At 38.0% G+C, this 27,113-nt stretch overlaps 4 protein-coding genes across 13 annotated transcripts in view; 2 read left to right on the top strand and 2 right to left on the bottom strand.

Annotated features, from left to right (window-relative positions):
* Positions 1-1,777: 1,777 nt before the first annotated feature.
* On the top strand, positions 1,778-7,355 carry rab19 (RAB19, member RAS oncogene family). Of its 4 annotated transcripts, none has more exons than XM_084095095.1 (5): positions 1,778-1,848; positions 2,250-2,323; positions 2,602-2,790; positions 5,557-5,740; positions 6,847-7,355. In XM_084095095.1, exons 2-5 carry the CDS (start codon positions 2,273-2,275, stop codon positions 7,116-7,118), a joined length of 696 nt encoding a protein of 231 aa, XP_083951221.1. In that variant the 5' UTR covers positions 1,778-1,848; positions 2,250-2,272; the 3' UTR covers positions 7,119-7,355. The 4 variants fall into 4 exon arrangements, with proteins under 4 accessions (XP_083951221.1, XP_083951222.1, XP_083951224.1 ...); XM_084095096.1 differs by having other exon boundaries at positions 1,791-1,848; positions 2,253-2,323; XM_084095098.1 differs by lacking the exon at positions 1,778-1,848 and having other exon boundaries at positions 2,029-2,323; positions 2,647-2,790.
* Positions 7,113-14,830, bottom strand: hdhd5 (haloacid dehalogenase like hydrolase domain containing 5). 2 transcript variants are annotated; one of them, XM_084095094.1, is made up of 8 exons: positions 14,541-14,830; positions 13,314-13,526; positions 13,090-13,202; positions 11,537-11,630; positions 11,345-11,378; positions 11,087-11,261; positions 10,293-10,481; positions 7,113-9,479 (listed from the first exon to the last, which is right to left on the bottom strand). In XM_084095094.1, exons 1-8 carry the CDS (start codon positions 14,646-14,648, stop codon positions 9,062-9,064), a joined length of 1,344 nt encoding a protein of 447 aa, XP_083951220.1. In that variant the 5' UTR covers positions 14,649-14,830; the 3' UTR covers positions 7,113-9,061. The 2 variants fall into 2 exon arrangements, with proteins under 2 accessions (XP_083951220.1, XP_083951219.1); XM_084095093.1 differs by having other exon boundaries at positions 8,923-9,479; positions 13,314-13,517; positions 14,541-14,794.
* Positions 14,831-14,861: 31 nt separating this feature from the next.
* On the top strand, positions 14,862-23,027 carry ccdc77 (coiled-coil domain containing 77). Of its 2 annotated transcripts, none has more exons than XM_084095092.1 (12): positions 14,862-14,965; positions 15,535-15,584; positions 15,948-16,110; positions 16,790-16,932; positions 17,008-17,104; positions 17,211-17,292; positions 18,454-18,533; positions 19,099-19,247; positions 20,492-20,732; positions 21,350-21,475; positions 21,802-21,954; positions 22,661-23,027. In XM_084095092.1, the coding sequence occupies exons 2-12, from the start codon at positions 15,550-15,552 to the stop codon at positions 22,805-22,807; spliced, it is 1,416 nt and encodes a 471-aa protein (XP_083951218.1). In that variant the 5' UTR covers positions 14,862-14,965; positions 15,535-15,549; the 3' UTR covers positions 22,808-23,027. The 2 variants fall into 2 exon arrangements, with proteins under 2 accessions (XP_083951218.1, XP_083951217.1); XM_084095091.1 differs by having other exon boundaries at positions 21,347-21,475; positions 22,661-22,955.
* Positions 23,028-23,418: 391 nt separating this feature from the next.
* ankrd26 (ankyrin repeat domain containing 26) overlaps positions 23,419-27,113 on the bottom strand; it is a 38,676-nt gene continuing 34,981 nt past the window's right edge. For all 5 annotated transcript variants that reach the window (XM_084095089.1, XM_084095090.1, XM_084095086.1 and 2 more), the window contains 2 exons: positions 24,748-24,793; positions 23,419-24,465 (listed from right to left, as the gene is read on the bottom strand). In XM_084095089.1, the coding sequence (XP_083951215.1) occupies positions 24,305-24,465; positions 24,748-24,793 (207 nt within the window). In that variant the 3' untranslated portion in view covers positions 23,419-24,304. The remainder of the gene's footprint in view (positions 24,466-24,747; positions 24,794-27,113) is intronic.

The following is a 27,113-nucleotide window of genomic DNA, read 5'->3' as shown; positions in this document are numbered from 1 at the left end:
TATTAATGTTAAAAAATAAAATAATTCTTTGATGAATAGAAAGTTCAAAACAGCATTTATTTGAAAATGAAAATATTTTGCAACAAAATAAATGCCTTTATTCAATTGAATGCATCCTTGATTAATTAAAAAATATTAATTAATCCACAGCTATTGTAAATGACAATTCCTTATACTTGTATACATAGCATATTTGTATTATACTTATTAAATGACTATGTAGAATATGTGTGCTTAAATGGAGTAGATCTACTTAAAAAGTGACCAATTATCAATTAATTTATTAATTTAAAAAAAAAATAACTTTCCAAATATGTAAGAAAAAAATCAATTGATAATTGATTCCTTAATTTAATTAAAAAAAGTAAAGAGTTAAATAAAAAATAATACAAAATAAATATTTAAAATATGAGGAAATAATGGTAAAAAAAAAATACGGTAAATAAAAAAATAAAATAAATAATAATAAAAAAAAAATATATATATATATATATTTTATTTATTTTTTTACAAAATTCATTAACGATTTAAAATGGAGGTTTTTCCAAAGTGTTTGTTTTTAATGTATAGAAATACCGTAAAACTTCAAATAATAGCCCGGGCTTCTATTTACCCAAATCGCCGAACTGCACCGGCTTGTATTTGAGACAGGCCTTTAATTTAGTGTTGAGATGATCAAGCATGACAGTAGGAGGTTACCACATTATATTATGTTTTATTTATAATTAATTCGAATGTGTTTAACAAATCATTTAATGTAAGAAATGTCTTTGGCTATTGTCAGCATAAAAAAGAAAACATAAAAAACGAAACGATGTGACAGCAATGGGCAGAACACAAGTTACCGCTAAAATCCATCGAGCATATGAACTTGTTGCCCGAAACACATCAACAAGAAAGAATGAAGGCTACCCTGTAAAACAACTGCAATCATGTGATAGAAAATTACTCTATTCATCACTATCATCATCCCGCGATCCTCAATTACAAGTTCTCAATTACACTTCTCCCTCTCCAGCCTCCGCTAACTCTGCCTGCCTTGCTTGCACTAACAGCTCCCGCCCAGATGCGCAGGGCTCTCCCTCTTTGAAACAATGGATAAGGTGATCCTCGCTTCCATCAGAAGCTACTGTCAGGCCACATACCTAAGGATAACATCCCGAAGTTAATGAAATATATTATCTCCTCTTTCTCCCTCACACACACACACACACACGAATAGTGATGAGTCCTTCATGAACGGTTGCGTCTGTCACGTGAAATCTAATCAAAACATAGAACAGACGATCTGACGGGTTTTAGAAGATCAAATACAACCCGATACTAAAAAAACAGACCAGGCCTCTATTTGAGACCGGCCTTTATTTACCCAAACCTGTCGTCACACCAGGCGTTTAAAAGAGACAGGCGTCTATTTGGGACTCAGCTATTATTTGAAAAAAAATGCCACAAACTTTTCCTTTAATAAATGTACAAAATACAATGTAAAAATCTATACATTTGCACTTGATGATGTGCATGATTTTCGAGACAATCAGTGTTTGTGACTGCCGTGGTGTGATTTCACAAAAGACTTCTTCTGAGTCGAACAGGAGTCGTCATTAACTGGCTTATCTGCATTTCCCGAGTCAGCTTGTGACCAGACACAAAGACCTCTGACCCCTGGACCGGGCCGAGAGCCAAACGCAGCCCTCGCACAGATGTGTGTATTGTCCGCCTTGGAGTTCTTTCAGCTAATGACGTGTGTGAGTGGGGGTGTGTGTGTGTGAGTGAGTGCATGTGTTCACAATACTGTAGATTTCATCCCTTCACATTCTCATAAACACACGTTACTGGACCAGAGATACTGTAAGTGCCACTAAATATTCTTTAAGTTGATTGGTCTAATGTAAGACTGATTTCCCTTTGACTAATTGCTATAGTTGAGTCATACTAGTATTTAAGACTATGTTTATGCAACTGACCCACATGTTGTTTGTTATGGATATGGCAGGCAATTCTCAAAACTATCACTAGCTGTGATAGTGTGCATTAGAGCAAGTGAGTTATGTGTTTATATCCTGTTCTGCTGAGCAAAGGTCACCTTTCAAGACAGCAGTGCTGCTTTGCATTTGTTTTGTTGCACTTTTTAAGACACATATGTTTTCAAGTCAGTTTGTTTTACGTGGGAATCAGGTTAAGACGCTTCAGAAGAAATATTACAGGTTTTCTCGTATGTACAGCTTGAACTATGCATGTTTCTCTCCCAGTAGATTGCAATATTTGCAATAAGATGCATTGGTGCAGGTGGTCAGGCGGCTGGACGTCTCACTTTCACACACAGGTACGGGTGTGTCTGTTTGCATTTGAGTCAGTGTTTCAAAGAAGGCGAAGGACGTGGCAGAGAACAGGAGTTAATGTTGTGTGACTGAGGTCAAAGCTGACTTGTTCATTAACCTTGTTTTGGCAGCATGGAGATTTCTCAACATGTTATTTTCTGTGCTAGCTTATAGAAAAGGCCTGTTTTAAACATATCTATGACAGACGTAGGTTGAGCACCCTGAATGAATCGTTTCAGGGTCAGTGGGTCACAATCCACAAGTATTTATTGCAGAAATGCAGTCCACAGGGCAAGAGGATGAAGATCGCTGTGACTTTCTGTTCAAGATCATCCTGATCGGCGACAGCAACGTGGGAAAGACCTGCGTGATCCACAGCTTCAAGTCTGGGCTGTTCAGTGACACCCAGCACAACACTATTGGAGTGGACTTCACCGTTCGCAGCATGGACATCGATGGGAAGAAAGTAAAGGTCTGTGCACTGATTCATGACTTAAAATTAAAAAAGGTTTTCCTTACATTCAGTAAAAAAAATCTTCTTATTAAGGCTGGATAGGTTGTATAGTATATAATTTAATATATATATTAAATAAAGAACTTTATTATATATAATATAATAAGGAATTTCTTTTACCACTATAAAGAACCTTTTATGGAAGGGGAAGATTCTATGAATGGATATATATATTGCGACTTGATATCATGCAATTCTGACTTTGTATCTCCCAATTGTGTTATAAAGTCAGAATTGGACTTTATAACTCGCAACTGCGAGTTTAAATCTCACAATTCTGTGAGATATAGTGGCAAAAATGTTCTTTAGATTACTAAAAAAAAACATGGTTCTTTTGAAGGGGTTATATAAAGTATATATATATAATGCATTTTAATGAGAACAAAACATAATTTACATACAGGAGTACCAGTGGCGTAATTTTGTTTTAAAAAGTGGGTGGGACAGGTGGGGTGGGGGTTGCTAATAAAATTCAGATATATCATATATGTACAATAACATTACGATGTCCAGCAATCAATTTAAATAGTATACATGGGGTTTCATTTGTCGTTTAATGAGATGTAGCCCTAATATATGTTGTCTAACAGAAATACATAGATCTGCCTGTGAGATCAACGTGTTCCATAATGGTCCAGTGGTAGAACTTTCGCCAAGCGTGTCAGAGGTTCAGGGTTCTAATCCGCACTCGTATAGTTTTTTTTTTCTCGTATAGTTTTTTTTTTTCTCATCAAAACCGATTATGTTCATAAGTGGTTGTATATTAAGCAGAGACACGTCTGTGTGCATTATGTTTTGTGATTTCACCAGAACGAATAGAGAGTATCCGCAACGGACTGTTAAAAAACACATTTCAGCGCTAGATCGTCTCTTATTTAAAACACAAACGAAATGAATGCTCTGCCAGTTAACTGGAGATTTTTTATTTATTTGTAGAATTGGTACATTCGTGCCGCGAGATGTTTTAAAAAGTGGTGGGGACAATATCGACCCTGGCAAAAAGTGGTGGGGACATGTCCCACCTGTCCCACCCGCAAATTACACCTATGAGGAGTATATATAACAATACATTTGAATAGGCTGTATGTAGAATTCAGAAACCCTTGTTATTAGCGACACCGGTGGCCGTTGAGTGAACTGCAGCCAGCAGCTTATTGCTCGCACTCACGTAAACGTAACGTACAAGAGACTGAACGTGATTCAATGCCGCGATATACTCACGGTGAAGTTCTTTTCGTTCATTGCGTAGAAGTAAAAAGATGTTGGAAATACCTTTACAACGATGTACTGTTAACCGAACATCCAGGCGCCGTCCACGCTGCTGAGAGCGACAATTAGGTTAATAATATGTCAATTTATGCTGCACGCTTTCACTAACAAAATAAACACAACTATGAAAGCTTGTTTCCGCTACAGAATAAAACATTTTAAAAGATAATTGCGACTTTTTATCTCACAATTTTGAGATATAAAGTCAGAATTGCGTGATATAAACTCACAATTGCGTGTTATAAAGTCAGAATTGCAAGATATAAACCCATTTTTATAAACCCTAATTCTGACTTTATGACACGCAATTGCGACTTGATATCATGCAATTCTGACTTTGTATCTCCCAATTGCGTTATCAAGTCAGAATTGGACTTTATAACTCGCAATTGTGAGTTTAAATCTCACAATTCTGAGAAAATATGTCAGAACTTGCAATTCTGACTTTTTTGCTCAGAATTGCATGTTTATATCTTGCTCTTTATAGGAGATATAGCCTAAATTCAGAATTGCGAGAAATAAACTCACAATTTGATATAAACTCGCAATTCTGACTTTATATCTTGCAATTGTGAGATAGGCTAAAAAGTCGCAATTTTCTTTTAAAATGTTTTATTCTGTGGCGGAAACAAGCTTCCATACTTCCATACAAAAATGACAGCAGTGAGAAAGCTGCAGTTAAGAAAGCATCTGATCATAGAGATGTGGATTTATGTGCACCAGTTCTGCGATTCACTGGCATTATGTCGACAGATGAGGTAGGCCTAAATAAAATTACACTGTTTTGATAGATTGATTATAAAGTATATTTGAGACTATAGATCTGGCTATGTGAGACTATAGTTTGAATTAATTACTTTTCTTTGCATGACACATTGACATTACAGAACAGGATTTTTCAGCATTATCCTGAAAATTGTATAGGCGTTCATATGTGTCATAGAACAGAAGTGAGGCTCTCGGGAGCGTGTCAACAACACGTCCTTTTGATTTTCCAGGCAAAAACGTCCCGATTGATTCCTCCACATAAATATCTGTCTACAAGCTTTCATATAGGCAACCCAGACAGCAAGATAGCGTCGGCCCACATCCGGTACACATGGAATCCACACGCACCAAATGTGGGCCGGATCTGTCGCTGTCTGGGAACGTAGAAGTCGGGGAAGATCTCGTTTTTTATTGTATTTTCAAGCGGTTCACATATTGGCAATACATATTGAACACAACATGAAAATTCTTACATATAGCCTGGGGCGGTTTTAGGATTTGATCTTCAGGGGGGCTTAGCCCTCAGAATGTGTAGCAAGAGACCATTGCCTATAAGTGATGTAAATTGGCACCACTACTATATAGTTAGTCTATAGATGTAAAAAATGCATCACTTTTTTTTAAGATTGTGCATGTCTAGGAGAGGCACTGATAAGCCTTTTGTGATTGTGTCTGTCTGGAGTTCAGATGCAGGTCTGGGACACGGCGGGACAGGAGCGTTTCCGCACCATCACACAGAGTTACTACCGAAGCGCCCACGGTGCCATGATCGCGTACGACCTGACCCGACGACCCACCTTTGAGTCTCTGCCGCACTGGATACACGGAGTGGAGCAGTATGGAGCCGCCAACGTCGTCTTCGTCCTGATAGGTCAGAACACGGATTCCCAAACTTTTTTATCAACCAAACCCTCATATTTACTTGAGTACCCCCTGAGGTTTTAGAATCAATATTTCAATAATTTGACAACACATTTGCATGTTCACGGTTATCTGATGCTAGTTAAAGTCGACTTATCCCCCATCCTTCCCTCGGGTCATTTTGACCCGGATTTTTTTATTTTTATTCTTTGAGTGTTCATTGAGTGTTCACCCCATGACTTTTGTCACGCTTGAACCACGAATACACACATTTTTTTTAATGGATTCGAGGAGTTTTGTGGTTGAAATTTAAAAAAGTAACAAATTCTTCACTCGCGGGTCAAATTGACCCCCATAGGAATGAATGGAATGCGAGGAATGCTTCAGTACACATAGAAAAACCTGAATGCACACTGAAGAGAACCTGACTTTAGGACCCAGCGGAACAGCTCATTTGCAGAGCTATAAGGCCATCTAATGGCAAGAGTCATGAAATATCATGTTATATTATTTCCTTTCCACAAGAGGTCTGCAAAGACACCCAATGTAAGATATTTTGAGCTGAATTAAGCATGAAATTGAGTTGAAAGAATGTGAGGAATGTGCTTCTAAATTACTATTTATTTATTATTTATTGATTAAATCTAGTAATTTAAAGGTAAATAAAAGAAAAAATCTCCAAAAAATGTGTATTAAAAATAGAAAAAATATTATCAAAATGAAATAAAATATGCTTTCTGGACAAAAATTTTTTTGAGTATAATTTTAGGGCTTCGGGTCATTTTGACCCGGCCGCGAGGGAAGGATTTAAGTTTGGATAGTCATTTCTTTGCTATTGTGACATTATTGTATTGTATATCTGAGTGAAACGGCTTCTTGCACAAGAACAAATGTAGGGCGGGGCTTGATTTTGTCCACTGGGAACTGATTGGATGGTTGTGGTTTGCTATTGGTCGATCTCATGTGAGTGACAGGTTGCCCCGCCCTCACGCCAGTGAAGGGAGGGGAAGTTATCCTGATTAAAGATTACGAGGCACATGAATTAAAGACAATTTCATCTTGAGACATTTAACAGCAAATAAACTAGGTATTCATGATGTGTTTTCCATCCTGCAGGAAATAAGTGTGACCTTGAGGCGCAGCGGCAGGTGCTGTTTGAGGACGCGTGCACGCTGGCGGAGCGGACCGGTGCGCTGGCCGCGCTCGAGACCTCCGCAAAACAGTATCGCAACATCGAGGAAGCCTTCGAGCTGATGGCCCGGGAACTTATAGTACGACACGGAGGAACAGTCCATCAGGACAGCCAATCAGATTTACCCCCAGTTTTCTTGCACTTGGATTCTCATTCAATAGATGGAGAACATGAGAAGAGGTCATGTGACTGCTGACTTGTGTATATATATTTATTAGGTGGACAAAGATGATAAATACAGTGGATATGACATAAAAATAAATCAGACATCTCAGAAAATATAGTTGCATTTAATGAACGAACTATGTAAACTTATACATATGATATTATGGTTTTCTTGTTCTGTGACATTTATTTTGCAGTAGGTTGTGTACAGTACAATAAAATGCAAAAACATTAAAAACAGTGAGTCAATAAATGCATTTGTTCTTTCTGAACACAAAACAATATATTTAAAGGACTCAATATTAATTGAGGGATTTGTGTGTTAAATTATTTAAAACCAACAATAAACAATATACGGCTTGTTAACGCTCACTGACTGTTCAAAAACAGCTAGACAGAACATTAAAAAAATGCAAAACACTTTTTTTTTTTTAACTTGAAATTATCTGAAAATACAGTACGACATGATGCCCAAAACGTCCAGCTCTTGTACATAAAACAGCTGCAAAAACAGAAGCATGTACGTTCTGTGTGAACGGCTCTTAAGAGGTACAGTGTGTTACAGCAAACCAAAGTGTTCACATTTAAACAAACTAACTGAGGCGTACGTGTACTTTAAGGATATTTCAGAGAACACACAAACTATTTACAACCTACTGGAGGGGAAAAATGAACTTCCTCCTTTCAATGGCATTGTGTGTTTTTTTTTCATTAACTAGTATGGCTTCACTGACAGTCTTTCCTGGCTGCAAGCGTTTAACCTTGTGCTTGTGAAAGTACTAAAAATAAAGGGTCCAAAAGGGGGTTTCACACCGATGCCAAATAACACAAATAACTTTCAGAGAACATTCTAAAAAGAACCATTTTTTCTTAGTGTGAAGAACATTTTGATAATCTATAGAATCTTTTCTAGAATGGAAAGATTCCATGGATGTTCTTCATGGAACCATCAATGCCAATCAATAACCTTCATTTTTAAGTGTAGCACTCTGAATCTCCTTCAACACTCAGTTTGAGCTCGGGACAACTATACTTGAGGATACGTCCTTTCCCAAATAGTGCAAGTGCACTTGACTCGTGTCTAGATGTAAACATCATTCAAACTCTTACTTCAGTCTTGCGTGAATTGCTGCATTTAATTCAAATTACACCAAATTAAATCAAATTTTACGTGAAGGCGAAAGATTTCCCCATGCAGATTTTGCAAAAAGTTCTGGTCACAGATTCACCGCGTTGACCAACTTTCTGTTGCTTGGTTTGTCACACTTACAACTGTAAATGTGAGCGCACCTTAAGAAAACAGTTTATGAAATAAGAAATAAGTTGCATTGTAAGATGTAAAGTAACATTGTGACATATAAAGTCTCAAGTCGCAATTACGAGCAAAAGTGTAGCAATTGCAAAGTCGCAATTACCGTTTTTTACTCTAAAGTAGAAAAGGGCTTTAGCTTATGCAGTTCCATAAAAAGTCAATTTTAATGCTAATTGTGTTCTGTTAAAATAACAAACTGAGCAGTGCTTCAAACATACACTACTGACAATAGATAATTGCCACACCTTTACAATTATCTTATTTATGTTATAATGAGCTTCCATCCCAGACAGCAACATAGTGTCGGCCCAGATCCGGCCCACATCTGGTTCACATGGATTCCACACATTCCAGATGTGGGCCGGATCTGGGCCGACACTATGTCTTGGATATTTGTTAAAAAGCAAAATATGATTTAAATTAGGAGGCACGAAAAAAATGACATGCATAAGTATTTAACAAATAAAACTCAAAGCAATCAAATAACATGATATTTGTAAGTAAAATGGACGGGCAAAATAAAATGTCTCAAATAGCATGTTAAAAAATGTAAAAATCGCAACAGACAAAAAAAAAAATCACTTCCTGTGTAGATAGCTTCATTAATTATAAAAGGACTGATTCTGTTCTGATCATGTGGATATGGCATAAAAGATGGCGGTTTACTGCAGTGGCCAACCCTCCAGCTGGAAGACCAACTCCACTGCATCCCGAACGTCATGGACGATGAAGGAAGGCTGAGTCAGGCTGGGGTCGAAGCGGAAGTCCCGGTGACCGTGGAAAATCCGCTGCTCCGTGACCGTCTGCTCGGGGTCGGAGGGCAAGTCCTGCTGGTCTCGGTTGTAGACGCCCGTGCAGACCAGGACCGAGCCACAGCCTTCAGGAAGACGGTGCTCGAACGAGCCCCCCACCATCACCTGTCCGGAGCATTTGGCATCGTCGGACGCTTCACACGCCAGGTCTCCGGTCACCTGGCTGGCCGAGCCGCCCTGCGCCTGCACCTGGGCCCGGCTGTGATGCATCGCCTTGAGGTAGCGGTTGTACAGGTTCGCACCGTAAATATCAGCCATGGGGTTGTCACTATGAGAGAGACCAAGATTTGGTTTGACCAAGATTTCTCTACAAGAAAATCAGTCTTAAAGTGACAGCAGTCTAATAAACCTGTGCCATTAATGTTAATCAAAGAAAATCACTCACTGCTCTTGACTGAATCACTTCTGCAGCTTTAATAAGGATTCATTTATTCAATTTATAATGTGTGTTACGGCAGCCAGTGTTGATGGGTGTGATTCACTTGCATTTGTGACTAAAAATAGATGTGTGTGAAGTGTAAAATGTACTTAGGAGCATGTGTGCAAATAAAAGTCCCCACAGGTCCTTTAAAAGTCTACAAAAATTCAGTTTTATGAAATGTAAGGTCATAAATATCTTAAAGGGTAAAACAAATGTCTTGGTCATTTTAAGAGGTCTTAAATTTGGGGATGGAAAACAATGTTTACTTTATAGTGTTTATATTGTAATATGTTGATAATTGATAATAATTATTGCATTATGCATACATTTTGTGTATATATATATATATATATATATATATATATATATATGTATACACACACACACATTCAGTTAATATTTTAAAATATTTACATAATTATTAAATACAGTTTGAAGCAGAAATATTATATTTTGTATTATATAAAATTAAATAATTTTTCTTATAAATATCTCCTTGTATCCATTTATTAAGGAAAAATTATTATAGCAAATATTGGATAGCACCACTAATGTTTTTACTGTTACGTGTATTCCTGTTCAGACTGAGCGTCAATGAAATTTGACCATTCAATGCTCTAAAAAAATTGCTCATGCATATTAATGTGGTCCAAGCTTTACCCAATGGCGTAAAGTCTCTCGACCGGCCGGGTCCAGCCCAGATTCTCGGCCTGTTGTCTAATGAGCAGTTCGGCGTAGTTGTAAGTCACAACGCTGGGCTTCCCGATCAGAGCCTCGTACTTCAGCTCACAGCCTGTTATCTTCTTATAGATGCTCTCCAGGCACACGAGGAACATGCCGTGACCGAATCTGGCAACAAGTGAACAGCAATCCTTGTTAGTTCTGTATTTAACTAACAGCCACTAGAAAAACATTCTGATGATCGTTGTTAAAGTCAACATAAAATGGCATTTGCAACCCATTTTTTACTACAGTTGAATTTCTGGATATTCAGGATATAACAGGATTTTCAATAAAAAGGGATTTTATCAATCAAAAATTGATTTTTTTTTTAAATATATTTTTTAAAGAAGTCTCTTCTGTTCACCAAAGCTGCATTTATTTGTACAATTGTGAAATATTATTACATTATTATTAATTTATTCCTGTGATCAAAGCTGGATTTTCAGCATCATTACTCCAGTCTTCAGTGTCACATGATCCTTCAGAAATCACTCTAATATAATGATTTGCTGCTCAAGAAACATTTCTGATTAATATTAATGTTGAAAACAAGTTGTGCTGCTGCATATTTTTGATGAAACATTTTTTTTCAGGATTCTTTGAAGAATAGAAAGTTCAAAAGAACAGAATTAATTTGAAATATAACTCTTTTGTAACATGATAAATGTATTTACTGTCACTTTTGATCCATTTAATGCATCCTTGCTGAATAAAATCTTCCTGACACTAACCGAGGGTTTTTGGCTTCGGCCATCCACAGCAGATCCATGTTGCAGGCCAGCACAGGGATGTGTGGGTAATGCAGTGATGTCACCGCGTTTCCTGGCCTCCCATTGGTCAAGAGCACATCAACAATCAGCTGTAAGTTTGTCTCCCACCTGATAGGCTCACCGAACAGGATGACAGCTTTAAAGTGACAGTAAAAGCAGATGTGAGCGGACACAGATCTCAGCCAGAACAGAAAGTGAAACAGGTGGAATGAAACTTACCGTCTATTGGTGGCAAATCTTTAGATGGGGGAATCTTAGGAATATTAAGTACATTATACAGTCAATGCTCAATGCTTAAGATTTGGAATCTGTTCAATTAGTTGTAATGACACTTGCTTTACAAACACAGCTAATAACAAATGCTAAATTCTCCTGATTTTTACATATTCAGATATTATTGTATCTACTCACAATGTCTTTGGGTCTGCGATGGTGATCCACCATGTCCTGGAGAGGAAACGCCTCTCTTAGCATGTCAATGGTCACAACGTTCTTGAAACCGACACTGGAGTTTATTTGATCAAGGACAAATTTAGATATAAATGCCATCACACACACAGATATATTTATATGTTTATACTACGGGGCTGTTGAATGCTTGATTTTGCACTAGCGAGGTAATAACGGCGCTGTTCTTGAAGCAGTTAAACTTACAGTTTATCTATTAGTAGAGACGCTGCTGGCGAACACTGTGGAGAGACACACAGACGGAGGTAATTAATACACGCTTGATAACTCTCTCTCTCTCTCTCTCTCTAATAACTGCACTAGACTGCTATCAGTGGCTTAAAGGGTAACTCTCGCCAAAATTGAACCTAGGCTCTTTTTGTTAATCTACCCGAGTCAAACTTTCGTGTAAAGGCATAATAAGAATGGAAACGCCACTTTTAAGATTGTCCGTATTTTCGTTTTCGGTCAAATTGCCTTTTGAATGGGAGTGAATGGGGCACTACAGTGATAGCATCAAAATCTCTATTTTTAAAACACTAAGAAGACTCGACACAACATGAAACTGTGCTGGAAGTCTCACCAGGGGCTCTACACATGAACTCCAGCATTGAGAACATTGTTTGTGTTCACAGAGTTTACTAAAAAGAAAGGTTTTGTCCGACTCACTTCATCAGTTAGTGTTTCCGGTGGCTGGAATTTTGTCAGTCAAAAGTAGTCGATCACCGAATGCAACGTAACATGAGGAGAGTAAAGTTGGAAAGCTCCTAAAGCTTGTTTCCATATAAATTCACGGATATTTTTTTTATCTAAGTTATCATGCTTTTCATCGAAATTACAAGTTCATGACATTTCCTCATATGGAGTCAGTTCATTACGTTGCATTCGGAGATCGACTACTTTTGACTGACAAAATTCCAGCCACCGGAAACACTAACTGATGAAGTGAGTCGGACAAAACCTTTCTTTTAGTAAACTCTGTGAACACAAACAATGTTCTCAATGCTGTAGTTCATGTGTAGAGCCTCTGGTGACACTTCCAGCACAGTTTCATGTTGTGTCGAGCCTTCTTAGTGTTTTAAAAATAGTGATTTTTGATGCTATCACTGTAGTGCCTCAAGCACTCCCATTCAAAAGGCATTTTGACCGAAAACGAAAATACGGTCAATCTTAAAAGTGGCGTTTCCATTCTAATTATGCCTTTACACGAAAGTTTGACTCGGCTAGATTAACAAAAAGAGCCTAGGTTCAATTTTGGCGAGAGTTACCCTTTAAGTCTCAATTACTAGCTCTAAAATTACATTTTGGAATTAGCAATGTAGGCTTGGGATTAGATGCGCAAGTAAAATATAACATCTGAACAATGATTTAAAGAATGGTGGTAACCTTAGTATAAGTGTATATATATATACACACACACATAATGTATATATATATATATATATATATATATATAAATTTGTATAATAATCATTATTTATAACTATTTTATAATTAGTAATTTATATCAAGGATACTTGTGTGCAACTTCCACCACGGGTCCCTGTCCGGACACCAGCACGCACAGGTCATGGAACTGAGTGAAAACCCTCAGAGGACTGTGGGACAGCACCACCTGGTCTGGTGAAACCTGTTTGGAGAAATCAAACCGCCCTGTCTTACTCTCAGACACTGTAAACAAATCAAATGTTGTGTTTCCAGCAGCCTGGAAGGATTAAATATTTGTCGTCAGGTGTCTCACCTCAACCTCCAGAAGGTGAGACAGCTGCTCGGCTTTGGTTTGCCGGAGAGAGTTCCCTGCGTTCGTCACAAACACCACAGGAACCTTGTATTTCCCATCGCCGTCCACCAGGTCCCTAAAACACTGTTTAGCTGCAGGGATGGGCGTCCGTCCACGTACCAGCACTCCATCAATGTCAAACAGAAGCCCAAACAAGCTGCGGTCCTGTTCATCCTCAAAACAAACACAATTACATGTTTTGTTAGTACTCACTTAGCAGACACTTTTCATCAAGTCAAGTCACCATACAAGACAGAATGTTTCAAAACATCTTTACAGTGATAAACCGGGAAAAAGTGACCAACTGTACACACAACACTCAGAGGAATCTAAGGTTAAAAGTCATGATCAAAGTCACAATGGTGATAGTTTTGTCTCAATTGGGGATTTGAACCTACAACCTTCAAGTTACAGATCAAATTGAGGCTCAAATCGAATCATGAAAGCCACACCATCCCCCAATAACAAGGGGTCTCATTCCCTTCTTAGACTGTTTTCACATTTTCCGCAAAAGGAAAGTGAAACCTTGAGTACATTTCACATTTGCTGTGCTATTTACGGGAAAACATACCACAGAAATGAAAGCCAGGTGAAAGTTCATGTAGATCAATTGCAAAAGTTCCATTCACTTGCTAAATATTAATGTCTGTCAAAATAACTATAACTATATTTATATATATATGTATATGTATGTATGTATATAGCCTATTAACTAGTTGCTTATATTACTTATATTGCTAATATTACTCGGATATTGGTTGTTTATTAGTAGGCTACTTGTTATGCACATATTAATGCCTTATTCTGCATGACCACATTCTACATCCCTTAATTCTACTCAATACCAAAACTTAACAACTACCTTACTAACTATTAATAAGCAGTAATTAGGAGTTTATTGGGGCAAACGTCGTAGTTAATAGTTATTTAATACTAGTGAGAATTGTACCTTAAACTAAAGTGTGACCATATACCATAATTCGTGGGCCGAAAATGCTGTCTAGATAGGAAGCTCACTACGTATTGAAACACTGACCAGAAACTTACAACAACAACAACAACAACAACAACAAAAGCCTTTTAACACATAACACCACTCGGTTTGTTGTGGTCAGGGGTGTTAGTTTGTTCATGACTATTAATGAGGGTTAAATTCTGTAATACCAATAATAATGAGCATGAACTCACAGTGCTGTAGCGGCGCTGCGTCTGCGCAAAAGCAGCTGCATTAGTGACTTTCCTGCTCAGTTTCACGCCTCTCCACCCGATCCTAAACATGTTCAAGCGTGGAAACATGTCTGGGGAAAAACACACGAGGAAACGAGACAACGTTTCTACTTTGACCTGAGGATGACTCTGCACTGCTGCTAATCACTAGCCAACATGCTACCAGCAGCTGCCAAACATGTTTTTCTAGCTCTAAAGGCCTTCTTATCTAAATCAATGCATGTGTGTTGTGTGTCAGCAGGAACGAGTGTAGAACTGACAGGCAGGCGCCAATGCGCGCTCGTGTTCTTGCGCAGACTCAGAACGCGCTCCTTTAAACACACACACTTCCGGTTTGTAACCGGCGTGTTTTGAAAACGAGCAGTGCTAGTGAACGCACACAGAAGGTAACGAATTCAGAAATATACTTATATTCATTTATTTTAACACGAGAATATGATTATAACAAAGGTTTAATAATGTGAGTAGAGGTAAATATTAGAAATTGTACATGTAGCCAGCTAGTTGGACCATTAACAACCGTTATTTTTTATATTTTGATTTTATTGTACAACCGTAACTATTTAACTTACTTCGCATCTGACAGGTTGATTAAAAAATAAAGTGACTAAAGTGATAATTTAATTGTATAGTTAATTTATTGGTTCAAATAAACCTGGATAACGCTTTGTTTGTTCAAACTTCCCACCGCAAAGCGTCACTGTTTACATGACAACCATAATACTGATCATAAGAGGTTTTATTTAGCGAATATTTTATGAATCTTGATCTGTTGCATGTTGTTGTTGTTGTTTTTTACCTTAATTTTACAGTATATTTTGATCACCTACAGCTCATTATATTCAGGTGAAATTATCTTAAAATGAAATGTAAATAAAAAAATGTAGCTTATTTATTTTCCGTTTTAATGTTATTTGAGTGCACCACATTATAGTCTTTTTTTAAATTATTTTAGGTCATACTCTCTGTGATGATGAATTCTCCTCCTACAAAAGAGCATAAAAGGTAAATATAATTTATATTAACACTGATTGAGAACCTCACGAAAAAAAAAAAAATCAAAAGAAACAATATTTTGCATGAAGATTTTTTTTTTTTTTTTTGACCTTTAAGACTTTTTACAAGTAATTACTATTTTCATTATTTTTACATCCCCATCCCCCAAATTCTCATTATCCAATTTTACAATTTCCATGATTCTTGCTGATTATTTCCATCACATTCTCCTGTATCATCGTGTGTGTATACAGTATATTATACCATTGTTGACCATATGCATGTATGAAGCATGTCTGAAATCCCAAATGACACACATTTTGAAGTGCTGAAGGTGCTCTCCTCCTCTTCCTCTCTCTGTGATTGGGTCAGTCAGCTTGAGTCTCCGCTGCCCTCCATCTCGGAGCGTCTGGCGTTCCTGCGGCCGTCCCGCGAGCTGCTGGAGTTCTACAGGCAGAAGGTGGCTCAGTTCGACGGAGAACATGAAGACCTTCTGCAGATGCTGGAGAAGTACAGGAGCACCGCAGAGGAGCAGGTCAGCCCTTTTCCTGGATTAGCTTTCTTTTTTAATGTATATTTTTATTGAGAACATTCTTAAGTGACAATATGTGCATGACACCTGGACCACAAAACCAGTCACATGGGTAAATTTTGTGAAATTGAGATGTATACACCATATGAAAGCTGAATAAATAAGCTTTCCATTGATGTATGGTTTGTTAGGATAGGACAATATAAAACTATTTGAAAATCTGGAATCTGAGGGTGCAAAAAAATCAAAACATTGAGAAAATCTCCTTTAAAGTTCTCCATTTATGTTCATGATTTTGCAGCATTCACTCACAAAAATAAATGTTTTATATATTTACGGTAGGAAATGTACAAAATATCTTCATGGAACATGATCTTTACTTAATATCCTAATGATTTTTGTCGTAAAAGAAAAATCGCTAATTTTGACCCATACAATGCATTGTTGGCTATTGCCACAAATATACCCGTGCGACATGTGACTGATACTGTGATCCAGGGTCACAAAACATCACCTGCTGTTTTTCTTTTTTAACATCCATAGAAATAAATGAAGAAAAATTATACAAATGTACAGAACACTCTTAACCCTACCCATCCAAAATTATCCAAATTATTATTTGATTATGTTTCTACTCTTTCCGTCGGTGTGTGTACATGTAACGCTGTGTGTTGTCGTGCAGCACAAGTTGCAGTGGGAGGTCCGCCAGCGCGAGGAGGAGATCGTGGAGCTCCAGAACGCTCTCAGTGACATGCAGGTGTATCTCTTCCAGGAGAGAGAGCAAGCGCTGCGACTGTACGCCGAGAACGACCGCCTCAAAATCAGGTCAGATGTCTGATGACAGCACAAACATGATCACTGAGATGAGCACGAGTCTGAAGGCTTCGTTTACTATCACAGAGAGCTGGAGGACCGGAAGAAGATCCAGCATCTTTTAGCGCTGGTGGGACCGGATCCAGGCGAGATCACGTACTTCCATCGAGAGCCTCCCAATAAGGTGCGAAAGAATACAAAGCAGCCTTACTTTGATATTTTATGGCCATCTGTGAAGCATTATTCTTTATTTCAGTATGCAAAGTTTTCATGAGTTCTGTTTTATTTAGGTCACAATCCCTCAGAAGAAGATCCAGCTGAGATCACATGAGGAGTCGAAGGGGGCAAAACCAAGACCTGTGTATGCGAAAGGTTTGACCATCACCTTTGCTTTTTTAAACGTTTAGCTGTAGAAGGTGTAGAGGTAAAGTACTAGGGCTGGGTATTGACACAAATTTCACAATTCGATTCGATTTCGATTAAATATTGATTATTTTGGATATCAGGTATAATACATGGCAAATTTTCTCAAGGAAAACAAATCTCTTAACTAATGCTGTAAACTATGGGAGTCAGTTGTAGCCTACTATAATATTGAAGGTAAAAATTAACTGATTTGTATACAAACACTTAAATTACACTTTTATATATTTTTATAATAATAAAGTTATATGAAATATAAACATTTAAATGGTGGCTGTCATAAAAACTTGCCATATTTATTAAAAGATGCATTAAATATTGAAGAACATTAAAAATTATAATGAGTAATATATGGTGCATATATTTAGCAAAATGCTCCTCTCTAGAGTTAATTTTTCTAGCTGACTAACGAGTCACTGGATATGGTTTTTCTGAGGTAAATGTGACCATTGTTTACAAGCTGTTTTACTGACTTACTTTCACTGATTGAGCGATTCCATGTGACATGATACGGATTTCGATAAGTTGTACTCTGTTTTAACACACTTTCAGATGCTCATTCATGTTTATTTCGCGCTTTAACTGGTATGATTCGCGCGAAATATTCGCGCTTTAACTGGTATGATTCCCGCGAAATATTCGCGCTTTAACTGGTATGATTCGCGCGAAATATTCGTGCTTTAACTGGTGAGCGCCAGAGCGATCTCACGCCACAGCGCCAAAACGGTAGCCTATTTATGTTTTTGAATTTCGTAAGAAGATGGACGTAATTTGAAATCTGAGACTTGTTTCAAATCAATAGTAACAAAGCACAAAGATTATTGCGATTTATTGGATGGGATGCGCGCTACAATGATCCATTCATTCATCAACTGAAAACAGGATGACTAATCGATTCTTGGGATTCAAGAATCGATATCGGTTCGTAAAAATGAGAGTCGATTAAAATCGAGAAATCGATATTTTTTTTACCCAGCCCTATAAAATACTGATTAAATTGTAGCAGTTGTATGGGTGGATTGATGCTATTTTGAGATTAAGGACTCACCTTGTCTATGTAAGAGGAGAATAGCTGTACTTTAACAGCATGTGGTGTTTTTCTAACTACAGGAAGCAAGAAATCATCCAAAGAAGACGACAGCAGAAGTTCAGAGCAGTACAAGAGAGACAACCAGACGTTACTGCTGCAGGTGTGTGTGTGTGTGTGCAAAAGCTATTTCATGCATTCTTATGCTGATGTTGATGTATGAAACTATTCCTGAATGTATTACTGCTGTTTTCTGTAACAGTGTTCATCAGAAGTCCTTCAACGTTATGGTATAACTAGTCAATATGTGAGGCTAAATAGATGTGTTTTCAGCATGGTTTTCATCCTGAAATGAGAGGCAAATGTTGGATCACAGTAATTAGGAACCACAGTTTCCACAAATCCCTTCACTCGATTGGGATGTTCTCTTTTATTCTGGAAGGCAAGGGCAGTGACTGTAACATCGAGCGTGTTTTACAGTATTAAACAAATACCGATTTCATCAGGCTCTGAAAATTCTTCAAAAACCCCCCACAAAGAATGGCCTTCTAGGCTGCCATAGTTGCAACTCTTGCGTCATCAGAACAGGGTGTTCAAGGCACCACCGTTTCCATTTAAAAAAACGTGTTGCAACTTTTTGTCGGGGTTGAACGCAGCCGGTTCTCAGAAGTCATTTATGGTGTTAATGATGTGAAATGCTCATGGATGCTGTTCCTCCATTGGTCCAGGTGGAGGCGCTGCAGGCTCAGATGGAGGAGCAGACGCGGCTGGCTAAAGAGCAGGTGGAGGCGCTGCTGGAGGACAGACGTATTCACCTGGAGGAGAGACAGGTTCAGCACCAGCGGGACCAGGAGAGAATCACGGCCCTCGACGAAAAGTAAGTCCATCCCTGCTTCTGTTTCAGGAAACCCTGAACCCGCCGTATCAAACTCTCTCTCATCTGGGGCCGGTTGCATAAACCGCTAAGACTAGTCTTACAAGTTAGACATACATTTTTTTTCTTTAAGACCGTTCATAACTTTTTAAAATCAGTTACATAAAAACTTAGATTGGCCTAATCCGATACCGAAAAGTAAGACTGATTCCCGCCTGACTCAGGACTGATTCCTGATTGACTGATTCCTGGGTCACACTAGATCTTAAGACACTGTGTTTCAATTAGCAATTTGAATTGATTCACTGAAAAGGACGGTTTGCACTGAAAAGGACGGTTTGCACTGAAAAGGACGGTTTGCACTGATTCAGATGTTATACAGATGTGTTGTAGACTAGATTTCTTTGAATTAGATTTTGATAATAAAGTTGACAAATTAAGTTCAGAGAACGTTTTCAGTAATGTTATGCTTTGAAAAGTAGACACTTCAAGCTCTCATCTCTCATGTCTGTGTGGCAAATATTGCTGAGTTTCGGTTCATTTTAGTGGCACGTTTCAGAAAGATGTTCACAGAGATTGAGACGGCAGAAAGCGCACCCTGGTTGTTTTCTTTATTTTACAAAAGCACAAAGTTTTGTTGTTATTGTGAGAGTACGCAAATAAAAATAGAGCCTTTACAGTTTCGAAAAATAAAGTAATATTTTAAGTTATTTTCTTCATTACCCAACCTCTTAGTCTTAAAGCGTTAGTTCACCCAAAAATTTTAATTCTGTCAGTAATTACTCACCCTCATGTTGTTCCAACCCCGTAAGACCTTCGTTCATCTTCAGAACACAAATTAAGATATTTTTGATGAAATCTGAGAGCTGGCTCACTCCTCCATAGGCTTCTATGTAATCGATATCTGCGATCCCAGGAAAGTTAGTAAAGACATTGTTAAAATAGTCCAAGTGACTACAGGCTCAACCTTAAGTTTATCAAGCGACGAGAATACTTTTTGTGCGCAAAACCCCCCAAAATAACGACTTTATTCAACTCTTCATTTTCTTACGTGTGGGTCTGAGTGAGTTCACGAGAGCGCCACGACGCATGCGCGAGAAAATATTTGTGTTCTGAAGATGAACGAAAGTCTTACAGGGTTGGAACAACATGAGGGCGAGTAATTACTGACAGAATTTACATTTTTGGGTGAACTAACCCTTTAACATAATGGCTATGTTTCTGCAACTGGCCCCTGGCGTCCTCAGACTCCAGCGCACGCAGAATCTGCTGTACGAGAGCACGAGGGACTTCCTGCAGCTGAAGTTCTCGAGTCGAGCTCACGAGAAGAGCTGGATGGTGGAGAAGGACCGTCTTCTGCGAGAGCTGGACTCCTGTCAGGAGCGACTGCGCGAGGACCACAGTTTCCACGAGCAGCGTCCGTCAGCTGACACGCTGGTCATCACACACACCCACGAGAGCAGCCACACACACCGGGACGAGATCAGGGTCAGAAAGACTCATTTATAACTTGAGAAAAATAGTGTGATATTATGAACACGTTATTTAAGAATTAAAAAATCGTACTAAATGTACTAAAGCCTGAGAAAAAGTTACACACACATATATATATATATATATATTTAACATTTTAAATAAGATTTTATTTTTATATTTTCATAGTAATTTTGTTGTTTGGCATTTAATTTTATTATTTTTTTTATGTTTTAGTTTTCATAATTTTTTTTATTTATTAGTTTTAATTTTGTACATCTAGCTAAACTAAGAAATGTTGTTTGTGTGTGTGTGTGTGTGTGTATGTATATGTATATAAATCCATAAACGTTTGTTTTGTTTTAAAAACCCTGGTGTATAGAAATCACATTTTCTTTGTAAACTTTAAGGTTCACCTATTATCAATATTTTTGTTATTATTAATATATCACATTTATTTAATATCATATTTATATAATCTTTAGATATATAATATATATATATATATATATATAGTTTGCTTTAATTCATAATATCTTTGTGCTAGATGTACAACCGTATTCTCAGTGATCTTTTAAAGTCTTTAACTTTATCCAGCTCTCACAAGTGATTTTGTCTTTTTTTCCCAGCAGGCTTTGCAAGAGGAACTGAAACAGGCTCATAAACTGTCTGACATGTACCGAGAACAGTGTGTGAATCTGGAGACGGACCTGTCCCAGATCAGAGAAGAGGGCGACGTGGGCCGAGAGATCTTCAAAGTACGCAAACAAACTCTTAGTTCACCGGAAGAAAAGAAACAAATGGTTGCTCACCCTCCTTCATGTGTGCATGCAAATGTTTTTACTTCTGTGACACACAAAAGTCCATGTTTAGCAGAATGTCGAGACAGTAGAGCAGCCTAAACATCACACTAAATATCTCCTTTTATGTTCTATAAATAAAAAAAGTAATATCATAAAGACATGAGGGTGAGACGCCTTTGACATGAAAACATTTTGATATTTTATTGAAGAGTTGAGGTCATTTAAATGTCAAACTAGCTTCTGAATTTTGAGTTTGTGTGTGTGTGTGTGTGTGTGTTCAGGAGCGCACTGACAAGATGGCCAATCGCCTGCAGCTAATGACCCAGCGTTACGAAGCTCTGGAGAAAAGACGGGTCATGGAGGTGGAGGGATTCAAGACCGACATCAAACACCTGCGGCAGAAAGTCAGAGATGTGGAGAAACATCTCTTTAAAGTCAGTCAGCGCTCTCATTCGTCTCTTCTATACTGTCTATACGCCACTTAAAAAAACATTTGTGCAAACTGTGGCACGTTGACTTATTTTCAGCTACACACAAACAACGAAATTCTCTGATATCATTACATATGAAATTGACCGTTCGCTAAGACCCGCCCCCTTTAGTTACTGTTGCTATGTCCGACAAGCCACGCCTCTCTCACGCCACACCATGTTCTCACGCAGTGAAACACACAGAGACTGACAACACACTGACAGACAGGACAGGCCAGGTCACTTTTGATATGAAACAAGTCTCAACTTTCAAATTTGGTCATTTTTTAAAGAAATTTAAACAGTAAATACAGTTTTGTGGCTCTTTAATCTGTAGAGCCTCAGTTAAAGCTGCTCGTGAACCGATCATCTCTTCCTTCTAGTTCATTTATAGCATCAAATAAACATGAATGAACATCAGTAGGAATGTTGTTTTAACCGCGGAAAGACGTCATTACACGCCGTTTTTCAACGTTAATCAACTAACTCTCCTGACTGATTTGTCAGACAAAAATGGTGGATTCGATGGATTATGATTGACTGTCAATCAAACTCCCTGTGAAGGGTCAATTGGCAGACAGATAACTATTTTTTTGGTCATTCATATTATCATTAATAGTGCTAATCTATTTAAAATGATGCAGATTTTGATGTCTGTCTCTTCCACTAGTTGACGCTCAACGTGGGCCCTAATCAAGACCTGGCGATTCTCCACGAAGTGCGTCAGACCAACAGCCGCACGGTGAAGGTCCAGGATGAGCTGAAGAACCTGAAGGCCAAAATCTACAGACTGGAGAACAATCTGAGATTCTGCTGAAGACTCGTCATGTGGATTGATATGTGGAAATATGAACTCTATCCGCTCTGGGTCATATTGTTGGTCTAACATTATGTTGTTCACACTGTTTTTACCAATGATTTGGAGTACGAGGAACTCCTGAGACTTAAGACTGGATGAATGATTCAGAAGAAAGTTTATTTGTGCCGTTGCATTTTCTATATTAGATAAATAAAGGTTGATTTTTGTATTCAATATGAAAGTGATCACTATTTTTGACTGGTCTGAGACAATGACGAACAACACAAGGCCCATGTTCATTTTATAGCTTTTAAACATATTTCTTAAGACAAAAACAATACTGAAATGCTTGGAAGAGACTACAAATTTCAGTAGACAAACTAAAACATACAGATGAATCTGATGAAAACTAATTTAAAAAACTGTCATATTTTACAACAAAAAAAGAAGATATGTATATATATATATTTTTACCCACATATACACATTTTATAAATATATGTGTGTGTAAAAAATAAATGAAAATATATATATAACAGTAATGAGAATTTTAAATTTGAAGATGAAATAAATAGAAGTTTAGGGGTAAAATGCTTAATTGTCAAGAAAATATCACAATGCAAAAAAACTAAAACAAATTACACATTTTATTAACATGCAACATCTGAAATATGACTCCGTACACTAATTTGTGAGATTCGCCCATACATTGAAACGATCCACCCTGAGCACAGACACGTCACACTCCAGATCATTGTCTAGTTGCGTCTCATTCAAGTATAGCATTCATTTCCCAAAAAACATCTCCAACTGAGTGTTTCGTCATTTGATATTAAAACGAGTATATTGCACGATAGTGTAGAACGTACCATTGTCATCACTTGGCGATAATATTAACGGTACAAATACTTTTTTATAATATGCGTCGACTTCAAAAACAGCCAAAGTATATACATAATCAACTAAAACCCACATGAAAAACATGAACGCAACAAAGGTCTTCATAAGGGGGACTTCACACGACCTCAGTGACGCCCATATGGCTTCAACAATGACAGAACGACTAAAACACACAGTTCATTTGCTCCTGAGGCACAAAAGTGCATTGTCACTTCACACTCGATTAAAGGTCACATGTAGTGTTGAAATGTTGGCCCTTTCAGTGGTTGTATTGTTTTTGCAGCACTAATGCACAAGTCTGAAACAGGATCAGTTTCATTTTTACTTTAAAAATAGTTACGTATCTTAAGGTGGCATTATCCCCGACCAGCAGGAACCAGCCTGATGACTGGGATTTTACAGGTATAAACATATTCTACTTTGATGAGCCATATAAGAGCTTTTTAGATAGATTTGGGCCATATGGAGGCATCATAACCGCTGTCAAAACACCAGCTCTAGTAAACAAACTACAGTTTTGTTAATCAATAGGCCTTTTAGGGAGGCATGTGTCTGTCCACCCTCATTAGTTTGTGTCTAGAGTGGGTTTGTGACTGTGATTGTGTTCACAGTGTGTCAGATCATGTAGTTCTTCTTGAGCACCTCCAGATATTGTTGAGTGGCTTTGCTCACGGGGTCCGTCTGCTCCTGGGTCACGTTCAGGTTTAGGTTTTGAGAGCCGGAGGCCGAACCTACGGGAGACAAACGGGCAGAACCTCCTTCCAGCTCTCCTGTCACTGAGAGAGAAAAAGAAGGACAGGTGAGTCACTTTGAGTCCATATCAAATTAATACAGAATAAATTTGCAGCTCAGGGGGCGGGGCAACCTGTCACTCACATGAGATCCACCAATAGCAAACCACAACCATCCAATCAATTCCCCATGAACAAAATCAAGCCCCGCCCCTACATTTGTTCTTGTTCCAGAAGCCGTTTCACTCAGATATACATCACAATAGGGAAGAAAAGACTATCGAAACTTCATGATATCAAGGATATTTTGTTGTAATAATGACTCACCGTAGTCCAGCTCCTTCGATATATTCTTCTCCAGCTCCGTCTGCATCTGTAACAGGAACAGACAAATCTGATTACACTTCTAACTTCATCTCATCAAACACACATGTCCTAAAACTGGCACTCAGCCACGTCACAGCGCTCACAATAAAACGCAGCGTTAGTAATCGGAATAGTCTAATTCGTCTAATCCAAATGCTAGTATAAGCCATTCAAAAGTTTGGGGTTTTAAGCCTGCATTTATTTGATGAAAAATACAATAAAAACAGAAAACACTTATTTTAAATTGTAATAATATTTCTAAGTGAATATATGATAAAATGTAATTTATTCCTGTGATCAAAGCTGAATTTTCAGCATCGTGTCACATGATCCATCAGAAATCATTCTAATATGATTATTTTTTGTTTGAGCAAACAAGGCCATAATATAACCCCAGCTAGTTATATAATTATTATGAATTTGATTAGTATTATATTAAATAAAGAATGTAACAGATCTGATGCTAATCTGAATCATTCACATGGATATTAGTAAAAGAAATGAGCATCAAATAAAGGGGTTCAAATGTTGACTAATACAGACCTGAGAATAGCAGAACGTGTTACACATCATAAACATTAGAACTAATTTAAATATTAATTATGTATATTCAGTATGAATATTGTATGTCAATTTTCTGTACCCATTAAGTTCCAGGATGACCTACATTGATCAAAGTGTGCAGTATACAACAGAGCACACTGCACAGAATACTGTATCCCACAATGCAACGCTCTTGACTTTACCTTCCATTTCCAGTGCGGTAAAAGAACCGAAACTAATATCATCTGAGCCAACCGTCAAAAGTTGCAATATTTTTACACAAAATAAGAATTAAAATGTAAAAGAAAATCCTATTTATAACTATAATGAGGTCATTTGAAAACAATGTAGCATAAAACAATATTTTCAAAGTTGCACACTGCGAAAAAATAGTAGATAGTATACAATGTATATTAGCCTGTATGCAGTGCACTCGTATTTAATTCTGAACAGTGTTATTTTCTCCCAAAAAAAGCAGGTGTGTGTGTGTGGTGTGTGTGTGTGTGTTCTGATAGTCAGAGATCTGCACACAGCTACACACCTGCTCAGGTATCAGGCTGCAGAGAGGACAGGTGAGAAACAGACTTTTGAGCTAGAAGCTGAAGATATCAGAGACACAAGAGGTCATGAGTCCAGACAGCAGGAAAAACAGGCGAGGGGGTTATTCGGTACGGTTAAGAAGGGAAAGATAGTGGAAGGAGAAAACATATCATTGTTCGTTAGTTTTAGAATCACCACCATCTGATGATTTTTGAAACGGTGGCTCTTCTAAAGCTAACAGTAAGTATTAGATCATGGTTAGTGTTGAATGTTGAAGCAGTGACGTGTAGGATTTGGAAAACTGCTCACGTCTAAAGCCGGGTGCACACTGTGCGATTTTGCCGTCCTGAGACAAATTTTGCAAATCCTAAAAAGATTCCTCTGATCCGTGGCTAAAATCTGAAGTCTTTGATCGTTAGTTTGACATGTTCACCGACAGCCGATTAAAGGGCAACTCAACCCCTGGTCAGAGCCTGACTCGAATGCTGGAAAAGTGCTGGAAAGGTGGGCAGAGCCCAGCGGAGGGGTGGGGGGTGGGGGGGGTGGGGGGGGGGGGGGTTGTGCACCTGAGACCCGTCTCTCTGTGGGCAAGTGCGTGGTTAGCTGGTACCCTCTTACGTCACAGGGCACCACAACTTCCAATAGGAAAATTCAACTGCAGTAGCCACTGTTCAACCTGAAGAGGGCAGCACTCAGACGTTTTTACACCATATATTGCAGAATTAAAACACTTTATACCCAAATGTCAAAAAATGTACCTGAATCAATGAACAGCATTAATAAAGCCCCAGTCTTACAGATCATTAACTAAAAAAAGTTGTTTTAGGGTTTAGTTACCCTTTAATGGCCGTTGCGATCAAATTTTACCTCAGACGAAATTCTGGCGGTGTCAGATTTGACTCCTCCTACGACCACCGTCAAATTGTCTTCGTTTTTTCAAGAAAAGCCATAAGCAAAATTAACGTTAGCGATTTCTTTGTAGCCACCATTTCAATCCCGCGTGTAACGCAGCTCACATCACTGAACTCGTCATCGATTAATGATGTAAAACTCCAAACGAATTTTCTTGCATGTCCGTTTTTAACGCGTCTTGACAGTCGTACAGTCTGACATTAATGACAACTGGGGCCGGTTTCACAAAGCTATTTTAGACCGGTCTATAGTGTTAGACAAGTCTAAAATTTGCTGACTAGTCTAATGCAAGTTAGACTGTTTCACAAAAATAAAGACTGACTTAATTTAGA

The sequence above is a fragment of the Abramis brama genome (assembly GCF_963993115.1).
Source record: "Abramis brama genome assembly, chromosome: 20".
Lineage (NCBI taxonomy): Eukaryota > Metazoa > Chordata > Actinopteri > Cypriniformes > Leuciscidae > Abramis > Abramis brama.
This window is presented reverse-complemented; position numbering and strand designations above follow the sequence as displayed.

Bases quoted from the DNA above. Each gene is read 5' to 3' on its own strand.
- hdhd5 (XM_084095094.1), bottom strand. From the start codon at position 14,648: ATGTTTCCACGCTTGAACATGTTTAGGATCGGGTGGAGAGGCGTGAAA. The intron at 11,262-11,344 runs GTAAGTTTCATT...GTCACTTTAAAG, and splicing joins AGATTTGCCACCAATAGACG to CTGTCATCCTGTTCGGTGAG. The intron at 9,480-10,292 runs GTAAAGCTTGGA...TCTCTCTCATAG, and splicing joins GAGAGACTTTACGCCATTGG to TGACAACCCCATGGCTGATA.
- ccdc77 (XM_084095091.1), top strand. From the start codon at position 15,550: ATGATGAATTCTCCTCCTACAAAAGAGCATAAAAG. The intron at 16,933-17,007 runs GTCAGATGTCTG...TTACTATCACAG, and splicing joins AACGACCGCCTCAAAATCAG to AGAGCTGGAGGACCGGAAGA. The intron at 19,248-20,491 runs GTAAGTCCATCC...TGGCGTCCTCAG, and splicing joins ATCACGGCCCTCGACGAAAA to ACTCCAGCGCACGCAGAATC.
- rab19 (XM_084095097.1), top strand. From the start codon at position 2,231: ATGCATGTTTCTCTCCCAGTAGATTGCAATATTTGCAATAAGATGCAT. The intron at 2,324-2,601 runs GTACGGGTGTGT...GCAGAAATGCAG, and splicing joins CGTCTCACTTTCACACACAG to TCCACAGGGCAAGAGGATGA. The intron at 2,791-5,556 runs GTCTGTGCACTG...TCTGGAGTTCAG, and splicing joins TCGATGGGAAGAAAGTAAAG to ATGCAGGTCTGGGACACGGC.